We start from the raw sequence: 13,707 nt of genomic DNA, 5'->3' as shown, positions 1-13,707 counted from the left end.
AAACCTCAACTCTGCATTAAATCCAACAGCTTTCACTCTGCAACTCTTCAAAAGGCAGTCCGTTCTGGGCTGAACCTCTCTCCTCTGTAAAACTAACTTTGGTCGGTCGACGTTAAAACATCGCCTGGTTTTCATTGGTTCTGGTAAATTGCTGAGGGAAATCAAATGCAGACACTCATGAGCCAACCCAGAGACATAAAAAAACAAAACAAAACAAAAAAAACAGCAAAGAATGAATTTCCTCACTAGTGGCGTTGAGCCGGAGACCTGTGTCAGCTTAAGAGCCGTCAGAAGAATATGAACCCGACAGTTCTTTTTCCTCAGCCCGAAAGGAAAATTGTAGACAACTGCCATGGGTTTAAAAAAAAAAAAAAAAGTATGGAACTAAAAGTTGATCCTGCATGGGTGAACAACTCCAGATTATTATCCGGTTCAGGCTCGATTCGTAAAGCCTGAACCAGATGAGGGAAGCAGGCCCGCCTCAGACGCCTTTCAGATGCATCCCTTCCTCCGTCTGTCAGGATTCTTCCCAGATTCATCAATACATTTTTTCCTCCATTAATCATTGTCGGCATATTTTTTTGGAGGTCTGCATTGATGAATGACGACATTTTTTTCAGCTTGCTGTAGTTGAGTCAGCTGCCATCTGAGGCCAAACAAACCTGTAATTAACGTTCTGCAAGAGACAGAAGTTCTAGTCTCGGGGTTCTTCCATATTTTCCATTTCAGAATTCCATTATTTTTCTGATTAAATGTCTCTATTTCCTGTTTTTAAACATTAGCGCACAAAATACTAACATTGGGTTTTTATATTGGTCTGCAGGTAAACAGCTCAGCTTTTTTTTTTTTTTTTTGCATCTGGATTAACTTTATATCAGCTTCCAATTCAGAAATTTACAAAAAAAATCAGATTCAGATCTGTAGTTTGTTCCACTTTGAAAAAAAAAAAAGTTTATTAGTTTATTTTACAGATATCTGTGAAAACGAGCATACGGGATCATAAATAGCATGTATTGTACAGCTAATGTGTTCTGGTCACACTGTATGAATATTAATGTTGATGTAGTACTAAGTGATAACAGTTCAAACCTGCTAGAAACTGGGGTGAATCGGGGAGCTGCATGATCCAAGCTGGGTAAACTATCTACAGCATGTTTACTTAAGTTAGAGTTATTAAGAGCATCCTCCATTTTCTGTTAAAAATCAAGTAATTACAGAAAAAATAAATCTAAAGGTGGTCGAAAAAAAAACACTTGTAGATGAATGAATGGTCAAATTGCAGGGATGTTTGAGCTGCCATGTTGCTCTGACTTAACAGAAGAAAAAGGAAACGTGAAATCAGGAGACCTATGACATGGTGATCTGCATGGACTCCAGCATCTCCTCCACTGCCTTTATGGAGCATTTGTTCTCCTTATTGCCTCGACCAGCCAGCTGTAAAGGAAGGAGAGAGAGAAAAAAATCCCATTACGTATTAGGCTTAAATAATATGAAACCAGACCAGGACTGAAATGATTAATCCAGTAAACCGTGATTAATCGTCAACTAATTTAGTAATTGATTAATTGTTAACTGGAGTACATAGACTTGGAAAAAGGGCATTTGCTGAAAGAACACACCACTCAGAGCAATAATTAAGTCTACTCATTATGTATGAGGCTTAAAATGCAACCAGTTTAGGGCTCAAATGATTAATTGAACAAACCGTGATTAATCATCAACCAATTTAGTAATCTATTGTCAACTGGAGTATACAGACTCTAAAAAAGGACATTTGCTGAAAGAACAACATCTTCATAGTAGTAATTATGCCAAAGGTGTACAAAATTGTATATACTTTGCATTTAAAATAAAGAAAAACCTTTGTTTGTAAATCTGTTTTAGTTTTAGTACAGTTTTAGCTTCACCTGCTTCTAATTTTGTAAAAAAAAACAAAGGGAAAAAACTATTAAGAACTTTTTGCTATCCAGTTATTAATCAAAATATAAACAGATTAGTAGACAGTATTTTTTAAGCTACAGATGCATCCTGTGCTACAAATGATCAAGCATACACTACAAAAAATTCGATTATTCGATTAATCGTCAGAATAATTGATAGAATAATCGATCACTAAAACAGTCATTAGTCACAGCCTTAAACCAGACACTTTAATAAGGCTTCATAGATGGCTTATCCATTGAAAACATCCTAATTCCAGTTTCAGACCTAGAAGCTGAAATAATCAGCAACTAGAGTCATTAGAGTTGGTAAATAGGTCGTCCAAAGTAAGAAATCACCTCTAATTAAAAAGAGTTTTTGTTCAAATGTTGTGTAAGTGCCATTTTTGATCGAAGAGTGCTTGGAGGCAGGAGTCTAGTATGAGTCCACTTCCATGGCCTCTGGAGCAGGAGCACATAACATCCCCCGACGCTGTGCCATGTCCAGACTGTTTCACAGGAAGTGCCGCGAATCATAACCACAGCCGTGTACGAGACAACTCATGCGTACACACCCAGACACACAATCTTTCTACCTAATTTAGTTCTGCAGCGGGCAAGGCAGCCCCTTCCAAAATACGTCAAGGAAAGATGACTTCCTTAGCTGTAGGCGAGAAGCCAGAAATGGAACAAATTCATCCAATCAAACCTCTTACGCGATCATTCAGGGCAATGTGCTGAGGTAAGGTCGGGCCTACAGGCTGCTGCGACGATGAACGAAATCAGTGACGTCGACTTGTATAATCCATCAACAATACGTTCTGTTGAACAGCTTTCCTCCAGAGAGTTCCCTGGTTGCAGTCAGCAACTCTGTCTGGAGTCCAAATTCAAAGCAAAAGTTAGATAAAACATCAGAATCTGTGTGAAAACATAAAAACAGGTTCTAAAAGTTTTCAAGGTCTGAAGTGATCTGAAATGCAGACGTACTTCGAGATTGGTGATAATACACAGGTCTTTGGATGCTTTGTAAGGTTTTGTTATAAACTGCAGATACTCAAGAGCAACAGATGGGCAGCTGAAGAGACCACACCCATCCAACTTAAAAAATACTTTATTAATCCAAAAGGGAGATTAAATGTTTCTGTAACAACATATCAGACAACTTTCTTCAAAGAGTTGTTTGTAGATGCTGACTTCTGTGACCAGGAAGGATCTCCTCTATAGCAATCAGTATCACAGCAAGTCAGAAGAAGTCTCTGACTGAAGAAACTCTGCAGTTGTAAAAACAGCCTCATGAATAGGATGCTCAGGGTTGCCCATAATTTTCCTGATTTTAAGAAGAGACGCACAATATATCGGCAATGACATCGGTATCGGACGATTTTAGTCTTTTTTTAACATATTGGTATCGGCCTGGTAAGTAAAACTGGGCCCATATTGAAAACAGTGTTTGTATCTATGTAAATTACATTAGGTAAAACAACTGTGTCTATACTGTGTTTATTTAGTAATTATATAATCAGTGTGGATTTATTTTATGATTGGAGGTGTACGATCTATTAATAGCATTAATAGTAAATAAGGACTAAGATATGCTATCCCCCGCATCGGTCCCATAAGTAAAACTGGGCTGAAAATAATACCCAATGTTTATTTCCAACTGAAGCAGAGAAGCAATGTCGGAGGTATACAAACAAGTAAAGAGAAAAAAATGTAAAAATGAAAACATATCAAAAGAATAGGTTTATGCAATATCAGTAAGTTTTGGATATTGGCTATAAAGCCAATGTTAATAACGAATAACAATATCGGCAGAAATGTTCACGTTGGTGCATCACTAAATGTTACATTTTCAATCATGCTGCTCCTGTAGATTTAAGTCCTTTAATGGGACGACGGAGAAAGTTCTGGAGTGATGGGAGTTTTCTCCGGCTCTATGGACGGTAAAGTTGTCCTTCATTTGTTGCTGCATAATGTAAGTGTCTTCACTTTTCCCTCACTTACAAGGTTAGTTTTTAAATGTTGAGAATCTCACACTGTCCCATGTCTAATCAATGCCCACTCAATGTATGCCCCTCAACTTGACATGCAGTTAACCAAACTACAAGCAACTTCTACATGTTGTCTTTCTGAAGCAGTGTAGAAAAACCCGGCTTACTCTTTTTTTTTTCTTCTTTTTTTCAATAAAAAGCACCACTTTTATTGAATTGACACGTTAATTCATTCCACCTTTGGCATTGCTCAAGAGTCCACAAACAGGAAGTAACTGTAACCTAAACCTAGCCCATACTGTTATTTCCATGCTAAAACTTTTTCCTTTCTTTTTTGCCAAACTTAGAGAGGGCAGTTGGCGAAGGTATAAAATTGGCTACGTAATTTCCAACAGTGACTCATTCTTCTAGATTTATGGTGTGCGTATGTATGCATGTATGTGTGTGTATATATATATATATATATATATATATATATATATATATATATATATATATATATATATATATATATTTATTTATGTGTGTGTGTGTGTTGAGATGGTGCAGCTGCAATGATCAGCGCATTTAATTGCTTTGCTGCCTAATGCACCATTAGCCCAGGCCTCATAGTCAATTATCTCCTCAGCCTGAGGTGAGACCACCACATTAACTTCTGCCCTCCTCTCCAACAGAAGGAGCAGACCAGACAGCTTCACATCTATTTAGAGCATCTGATAATAGAGTCATGAGGCAGTGGGAGCCTGTGGTTCGTGACAGTGGAGCTAATCAGAGAATTTGTTTGGAGAGTCAGGGCATGAGGCCAACCCATCTAGTGCAGCCGAGAACCCCCAGCCCCCGAAAAAAACCCGACATCTCCAGGTCTTTCAGATGTCAGTACCTCGGTCGGCCGTGACCCCTCGTCGACGTCTCGTGCCCACCTGCCCGACCCCGACCCCAATGCTGAGGTATGACAATCACCAGGTACCGGAGTGTAATAAAACCGGACAACTGACACGAACAACACTTTAAAGGGGCCATCAATCAGCCAGCACAAAGCGCGCAGCAGCCTGCAGCTGTCTGACGGAGGCCCACGTCTCCGCTACCTTAGAAAGGCTCAGAAGTTATTAAACTGGAGGAAGGACAGAAGGAATGAAGGGCAGAACCTCACACCTTATTATTTAGCCCGTTTCACGTGGGTGAGAGGAGGATAAAAAAAAAAAAAAGGGGGGGGAACGTGCAAGTTTGCTGCAAGGCATAATAACATGGTTACGCATAACTACGCTGATGTTTACAACTTTGCAGGCTGTTGGGAAAGAACCTCGAGGAAAGCGAAACTTTTTTATATATTGTCGCATTGCAACTATGGTGTCCTGCTCCAACATTGATATTAGAGATGCAATTAGAGAACCAAAAACGTCAGAGTATTTTATTGGGATTATATGCAAGAAACTAATACAGACCATTGCATACCTGGGCTCTTATATATAAAATGAATACATTACATTCTTCTGTCTCTGTGATGCTGCTTGTTTACTAATGCTCTGGTAAACCTTTGAAAGTTATTTATGCTATGAATTTACATACATTTAATATACCTTTGACTAACAACCAACCGTAGCTACTGGATTGTATTTACAGATATGAATGACGGATACTTTTGCAAAACACTAAAAATGAGGAATGTGATGGTAGTTTAGTGAATAAGGAATCTAAGTGTTTCGTGTTAATTCAAAAGAGAAAGTCACTCAGCCACTAAAACCCTTTAAAAGTCCTTTTAAACACACCGATCTAATGTATTATTGTTGTTTTTATCTAAATGTTTGTGCACAAAATGAGTGCTCTAGTTTAGAGTCATCTTTCTTAATAATAAACAAACATTAGAAACACGCCAGGCTGTTTGGTTCCAAGCAGCCGACATCACTGAACCCAGATGTGCTCCATCTCTGTGGGCAAAGCTTCTCCCAAACACACAAGACGGTAAAGAAAATATTTAAGCAGGGAAACATGTTCTGAACTACTGGTTATGCTACTGACCAACTCCTCTGAACACTTTCAGATGGGCTCCTCTAATTTAGGTTTGCTTTACAAAGACCTTTGCTTTTGGTCGCAGATGTAGAAAACGAGATAAAATGGACAGACTAAAGAATGATTTAAAAACGCTAAGGCAAACTTATGAACTCAAAACATTTTCTAAAGCAAAGAAGTAAAATCAAAAGGCTTTTTCAGACATTTCCTAAAGCCCCAACACAAAACTTCACTACAAGTTGCTAAAATCAACGTATTTCCGTATAAAGTAGCTTTAAAGTACAGTGAAATAAATACACTGCATTTCTTCAGAATCACAGTGAGTCACCTAAAAGTGGTGCACCATTTTAGATAATCTTGTGATGGTGATAGTATTGGGAAATATTGGGATGACAACATCTAGAGCAATATATGTACAGATTCTTCTTTCCTCTTTCTCATCTGCACTTCCATTAAACTGTGACCTTCAGAACTTTGTTCAATATGAGCATTTTGTAAGCATCTGTGGGTTTCAGCATGTCATATTTAAGACCTTATTAATGCCACCTTGGATGAAATTCAAGACCTAAATGACTATAAATTCAGGGGACGGTTGCGTTACAATCAAGCACAGCAAAAATGGTGAAATTTTCTGAGGTCTGTTGGTAGTTAAGACTGTTGAACGTGTGGACACCCTGAAATATTACAATAGATTGTAAAACACAAAGAACATCATACCGACATTGTGACGACTATTTTCTGTATTGCTTCACCTGTTTTTGACTTTTTCAGTCAAAGATAACTTCGCGTCTTGCGGTACAAGTCTGAAATTCTTCACAGTTCAATGTAATTATTAGCCAAGATCAGATTATGGCTATATATGAAGCTCATTCCTGAAGATAGCATGTTTCTTTGAAGACGCTACAACCTTAACTTAATACAAAAAGAGTAAATGTGCCCAGACGGGGTGAAAGCCACAAGGGTTGGTATAACAGCATTGCAAATGAAAGCCAGGGAGGCAGACTCTGGCAGTGAATTTCTTTCCAATTTTATGCAAATAAAGAGGTCTTCAGAATGACTAGATGTTGTGCGCAAATATCCAATGAAAGTTAAAATACAACAGATGAAGCTGTTTTGGGTTTTTTTCAATTGGTGTGTGGGGGACTGAAGAGTCATGTGGAAAGCACGACTTTCAGTAGCTGATAAAGCAGCTGAGTACGATGAATGGATTGTCTGAGTAGATCTCGATCCTCTCACCTTGTAGGCTCGATTTATCTGAGCAGCAGCCCAAGCTGCATATTTGATATTGTCCTTCTTCACCTTGGCACTGACTTTGGGACTGGCAGCGATGTGACTTGCAGACTGCGAGAAAAACAGAAAACGGGGAGGAAGACGTGAAGGAGAGAACAGGGGAAGAAGTGTTCTACTATCAAAACTTGGTGAAACGGCAATAAAAAATAAAAAATAAAAGGTAATTGAGATGAATCTGCAACCACTCTTACCATCCACCACTCCACTAGTCATTGTGGCAGAATGAAGAGAAAAAACAGACCTTGGCCTGATGACACAGGGGGAATCATTTATGGGGAGGAAAAAGTGAGTGCTTTTAATGCTTCATACGCAAATTGTCACTTAACGGGGTCTAATTTCTCCAACACCATTGATTCTCTGTGATGAAAGGACTTGTATGTTAAAAAAAAGAAGAAAAAAACCGCCTATTGCACAGTGAGTAGAGTGCCTTGTGAATCACAGTCTGTGCCTGCCTCGACAGCTCCCCTCTGAACCACAAATCCCATGTCTTTCCCATGTTCCTGCCATCATCTCCACACAGCAAACCCCAGAAGACTTAGCCGGCCCGTACTTCAAAGCTCTCTCTTCCACTGTGCTGAAACCTTAACTACATACCAATCAACCTGGCCCTGTTGTTTTGAGGAAAAAAATTGGTTTGGCTTCTGTATTTTTCTTTTCTTTTTTTTTAGTATGCCTTTTCTTTGTTTCTATTTTTCAACTCAATAGAAACCTCAGTTTGGATGATGTCAACCCTGACAGGCTACCCCTGAATAACAGCACGCTCCATTATGGAGGGGAATCCCCGTGCATGTGTTGTCAGTAACTCGACCGCAAGCCAACTGTGGTCAGTGCTACCAAGTCCACTGTCACACTGACTCACAGGGTTTGGGATGGTGAAAGTTTTCTGCCCTTTCACTGAACTGCCTGCACCTGTCAAGACTGAAAAAAAGAGACAATTACAATTTCCAAAGGGGAAAAAAAACACTCAGACAAACAAATTTCTATATCAGATGTGAATATTTCCTGAGAAAGGGGCTAAGATGCCTGGAATCATCCAATTTTATGATTTTTTTTTTTTTAGTTGACCAGGAAACTAAAAAGCATAGCTAGGGACTAAAAATCTATTTTAACAGCTGGCTATTAAGTTTATTATCATAATAATATTAAGTGGATATTATTCAAGTACTGTATTTTGCACATTTTCCTAATAATGTGTAGCCCTACTAATAACACTTTTCATTAGAGAAGTCATCACTGAGTGAAGAATGCTTGGACAGCTACACTATATTGCAAAAGTATTCATCTGTCTATACATACACATCTTTAAGTGACGTTCCCATTCTTAATCCCTACGGTTTAATAAAACATCTGCCTGCTCTTTATTGCAATAGTTTAAACTGTGAAGGTCTTCCACAAGCTCCAGGGACGTGTTTATGTGAATTTAGACCTTTTGTTTTTCCTGAAGTGCATAAGTGAGGTCAAACACTAATGTAGGACGACAAGGCATAGCTTGGAGCCTCCACTTTATTCCATCCCAAAGGTCATTGGTTCTTCCACACCAAACTTGGCCCTTCATGTCTTCATTGACTGGTTTGTGGACATTGGCAACAGGTCACGGTTAGGGTCCCCAACCTGTTTCCACAAAATCATCGCCATGAAACTGGACAAAACGTCTTGGTTTGCTGATCCATTAAGAGTTCCTTTCACTCCATCAATGGGTTTAACCCCAACTTCTGCTTGTCAAGCAATGCATTATGTTGGGTGATGCCAGTAGCTTTCCCCTAATGTACCATTGTCATACACCTACAACTGAAGGGGACCCAGGTTGGTTGTGTGGGTCGCATGTACCTGCTCCCTGAAGGGAAACCTAACCTGGAAGGTCTTGACCCACTTTACTTGAGGCCACAAGAAGTTTGGAAGTCTGTAGCCATCGACTCGGCCGGTAGCAACTTCTCCACACTATGTGGCTTTGCATTCTTTGCCCTGTGATTTGACATACCATCATGGATTACTGGCCGTTGTTCCTAGTCGCTTCCACTTTGTTATATTTTCACTAGCGGTTGACTAGTTACATTTCCGGCATGGAAACGTAATGAGTGGATTTATTGGACAGGTGCCATCCTATCAGACTACCATGTTGGAATTAACCGACCCTCGGAGGGCGACCAGTTTTGATGGATGTTTTAGAAGCAAACTATGCTTAGACGCTTTAACATTAGCTGGTAATCTGGCCAAACACCACATTTGGCCCATCAGACTTTTACAGAACACAGACTACTGCATTGCTGTACATCTTTAACCTGACCAGCCTAAGGGCAACACAGACAAATGTCTTGAAATGGAACCTGTCCTGCTTGTGGACTTGCTGCCACCACCTCTGTGAGGTTTGACAAGGTGTTGGCTGCTCTGTGGTGTTTAGACTGCAGGAAAACTCCCTGTGGAGAAAGGTGAAAACACTAGAGTTTCCTTCTTCAATCTGAAACCTTTATTCTTGGCATTGCTTTGTTTGTGTTTTTATGTCACGTCTCTCTTACATGTATTTTACTGGCCATAGCTGACAACATCCTGTTTAAACAAATGCACAGATGGAAGGCAGTTTCAACCCGGGCCGCAATCAAATCAGCACTGATTGGATAATTTGCCATTGACAAAATACCTGCTGAGGTCAGACCGTTCTCGCTGATATGTTTTTTTCTACTACTTGTCTCTATTTTATCTAAATAGAACGTGAAGCATTGCTAATACAAGATTTTGGTTAAATAAAGCCCTGCAAAGGGGGAGACTTTTCCAGCAGTGGGGTTCAACGTCTGAGTCAGCAGCGAGATGACCTGTCTGAGAGCCCCTTCTGTTTTCCCCCCACAAAAACACACACACACACGCGGTCTTACTTAACTCTCACTGTGGCCAACCTTAACCTTGACAAACCACAGGGTTGCTAAAATGGTCCTGCTGTTCTTCCCCCACTCCCCCACTTTCTCTCTCCTTGTGTTGCTTCTTTCTTTAAAGCAAGGCAGTACTCACCATGTACAGGCCAAACAAGGCCCTCATGTTCCGGTTGTTTAACCTCAGTGCCTGGGCAAAATATTTTCTGGCCAGCTCCAGGTTTTCCATGCCCCCTTGTGTGTACTTCACCTGTGAGAGAAGGCATTAAAGCAAGGCTTTTGCTAAAGGGCAACTTAAGCAATGACAGCACGACATCTGAACAAGCAAGCCATGACCACCTTGAGTAAACACATCTGCTTTAATGAGTCTACAGTATGTTCCCAATGACATTGAGTGGTCCTGCCCTTTAAAAGAGAAATCATTCGGGTTTCTTATTTATATCACAGATGCCCTTAAGAGGGCAGATTTTGAAGTGAGGTTGTGTTAAAAGTTGTAAGCAGTTACTATCGTACTTGCAGTGACTCTCTTGTTATCTTTATTTAGCATACATCCAGATTAGTTTGACTGAAGCCAAGAAGAGCGACGACCAAAGCAGCAAAATTAACTCCTGCTCCAAAAGGATTAGAGCAGTTCATCCAAACACAACACAAGATAAAGACAGCAAAAAGGCCCATAAAATGGCATTTACATAAGAAATGTGACCTTTTTGACATTGGAGTCGTGTTAAGATGGTGGAAGATCATTTTGGCTTCGGCCCTTGACAGAGAATAGCCGTTAGCTTAAGGCTCTGAAACTAAATCTGGATTTAAACTAAATGAAAACGCCAACAGCATAGGATATTTACTGTTTATAACATAACCTCACTTAAAAAAAAAAATAGTAATAATAAAGGAGCTTTAAAACTCTATTGAGTTTTAAAGCTTAAAATCTTTCCTTTCTTATTAAAAGAGGGATCTCAGCATTAACTCCGCAGCCTGCCCTCAAGGTTGATGATGAACTCACCTCCGCATACTGTTCACAGTACAAGTGATTGTGAGGATTGGTCATCATCAGCTCTTCCAGACAAAACGCAGCTTTTCCATAGCTGTGGAAATGACGAGGCAAACAGTAAGTCAATAGATACAGCTCAGGATGAGTCATCCGTTAGCTTGCCCACCAACCTTGAAATGCATTTTGAAACTCACCAATAAGTTTCAGGATTTAAATCTTAGCCATCACGCGAGATTTTAATCTGTTTCCCAGTAACTGACATGCAACATATTTACATGATCAGGGCAGAGGGTACTCAGGCTCTTCCTTTCCATGCCATCTAATGTGATGATTTCTCGCTCTCCCTTGAGGACACTGGGCACGACTCTTAGATGCGCGTTTAGTTTTTGTACTTCTCTACCTTCCTCAGCTCAGCACCACAGGTAAAGCAGAAACACTAATAGGCATATGACAGCACTTCTTAGCAACACGCAGCCAAACTGTTGTTCTCACACTAATCTACAGCAGTTTCCGCTCTTAAAACAAAGTTTTCCCTTTCCAAAAACCATCAGGATAATTGAGAAATGGACTGAAAATCCTGCTGTTGATCCAAGTCAGTTGGTTTTCAGTTTGACTAGAGCTGACCAATGACATAACTCTGATGTGGATACTGTTACTGGGGAAATAAGACTGAAAATTAGCTTCTTCTTTTTTTCAGGGTTACTGAGGTGTTTAAAAATGTCTCAAAGAAGTTAGAAGCAGCACAGAAATATGACAAGAGGAAACTCTTTCAGGAGAGCAACACTTTCTACAAAAAACGGGAAGATTTAACAGCACAGCAAAGGTGTTTCATTTCATTCCATTGAGTTTTAAAGCTTAAAATCAGGATCTTTATAGAAAATGTTGTTTTGGTAATGCTAGCCTAGGTAACTTAAATGGCAACCCTGTAATCATTTTTTATTTTATTTAAAAGAATATGAATACTCTAATTTAGTGATTCCTCTGTCACACATGCATCCTGAACTCTGCTCTGGTCCCAATCAACACTCACAGGATGGCTTAAAGACAGATTCTTAGTGATGCTTTAGAATTTATATTATTGTTTCTAAAGCAAAATTGGTATCAGCAGTTCGAAGTTTTACAAAACCATAGATTGTAAGTTGGCAAAATTCTGAAAATGCAAGTCTCTCATTCACAGCTCCACAATTGCAGAATTTCACTTAATTTCACCAGATCACTACTTTTTTTGTTTTGCACTAATATGTAATTGACTTTATTGAAAAGCTAGCAAGGGTATGTTAGCAGTGAGATACCGCTAGCCTTAACTGCCAAAAGTCACACAACGCAATGAAGAGATATGCGTGCAACTTGGTAAGACAGATATGGCAGCTAACAGAAATGTATCAAATTAAGTGCTTTAAAGGCTGAAAATGTTTGAGATTACAATCTGTCTGCATTTTTTCATATTTTTTCTTCTACATTTAGATTTTGGAAGAGGCTTAATGAGGAAAAAACTATTGCAAAATTTCTTGCAAATATTTCTGAAGTAACAACACAAACATTTTTATTTTGATTGCAAAAAAAACAATTAAAATCCTGGATGGGCTGTCGAATAATAATGATAATAATAGTAATAAAAATATTAAATGATTAACTACATAAGAATACACTTTTGTGCAGTAAGCAATGCAGGCAAGCAACTATTTGAAAGAGAAAAAAAGCACCTTTCTATGCAGGGATTGACACAGAAATTAAGTCAAACTTCAATATACTCAATAGTTTTTGTTTACACATTTTTTGAATTAGACGTCTCTTCACATGACTTCAAACTTGCATATCTTCCATCAAATATCTTCCACTGTGTTTGAAGAATGAAGGCAAATGTTGGGATGTGAAGAGAACCATGACTGAAATGCTGAATGCGAGAACAAGAAAAACTTATCAGCCTGTTTAACATCTTCCATTCTAACCGGTTGAAAGATTAGCAGAATAGCCAGGGAAGGAAGGTTTGGGACACAGAAAGAAATAAACATTGGGAAGGAGTTGAGTGGAAGGGGGAGATCAGAGGGCTTGAAGGGTTGAGGGGCTGCTTACAATTACCACTTCCTTTCCATAAAGACTTTCAGATGTGCTTGTGCAGAGGCCGAGGCTTGCATCAGAGCTCACCCCGTCAGCCATCAAGCTGAATCTTGTGCCGTATCCAGAACCCTAACCCCTGTGTACTCGCCGTCTAAGCCATCTAAACTCCACTGTTACCAAGCTGCTACCCTAAAGCGGGTTCCTGAACAAACTCCTAACCAGGGCTGCCTTAGGGAAGGCTGTAGCCGCTATGATGTGTGAGGCTGCAGGACTTGTTTTTGTTTCTTTTGGAGGCTAAGAAAACCGCCAGCAAATGCTCCCCTCTGTATTTAACGCCACACTCTCACAGTGTAGGAGACAGAAATTGATTTAGATTTGGCGAAATGCATTTGGGGGGAGGGGAGGATGCGGAGAACCAATTTTGGGTTGTGCGTAAGGCTGTGACTAACGATTATTAGTAGTAATTGTTATCAGATAAACAAATTGGCATATTCTGCAGATTTCTCACTTAACCACGTAAGACTTTTTTTTTTATACATTAGAAATATGTTAAAAGATACTAAAAACAATTCTGTTCCTTTAAAAAGAAA

The 13,707-nt window shown here is 39.4% G+C and overlaps 1 protein-coding gene across 1 annotated transcript in view; it reads right to left on the bottom strand.

Moving 5' to 3' along the window:
• Window positions 1-919: 919 nt before the first annotated feature.
• emc2 (ER membrane protein complex subunit 2) overlaps window positions 920-13,707 on the bottom strand; it is a 28,288-nt gene continuing 15,500 nt past the window's right edge. Inside the window, exons 8-11 of the mRNA XM_014990413.2 lie at window positions 11,072-11,153; window positions 10,208-10,318; window positions 7,154-7,258; window positions 920-1,434 (exon numbers count right to left, since the gene is read on the bottom strand). Coding sequence (XP_014845899.2) covers window positions 1,348-1,434; window positions 7,154-7,258; window positions 10,208-10,318; window positions 11,072-11,153 — 385 coding nt within the window. The 3' untranslated portion in view covers window positions 920-1,347. The remainder of the gene's footprint in view (window positions 1,435-7,153; window positions 7,259-10,207; window positions 10,319-11,071; window positions 11,154-13,707) is intronic.

The sequence above is a fragment of the Poecilia mexicana genome, unplaced genomic scaffold, assembly GCF_051168715.1.
Source record: "Poecilia mexicana isolate PSO_F unplaced genomic scaffold, ASM5116871v1 scaffold_16, whole genome shotgun sequence".
Lineage (NCBI taxonomy): Eukaryota > Metazoa > Chordata > Actinopteri > Cyprinodontiformes > Poeciliidae > Poecilia > Poecilia mexicana.
Note: the sequence above shows the minus strand (reverse complement) of the source record. Positions and strands in the feature narration are given on the sequence as shown.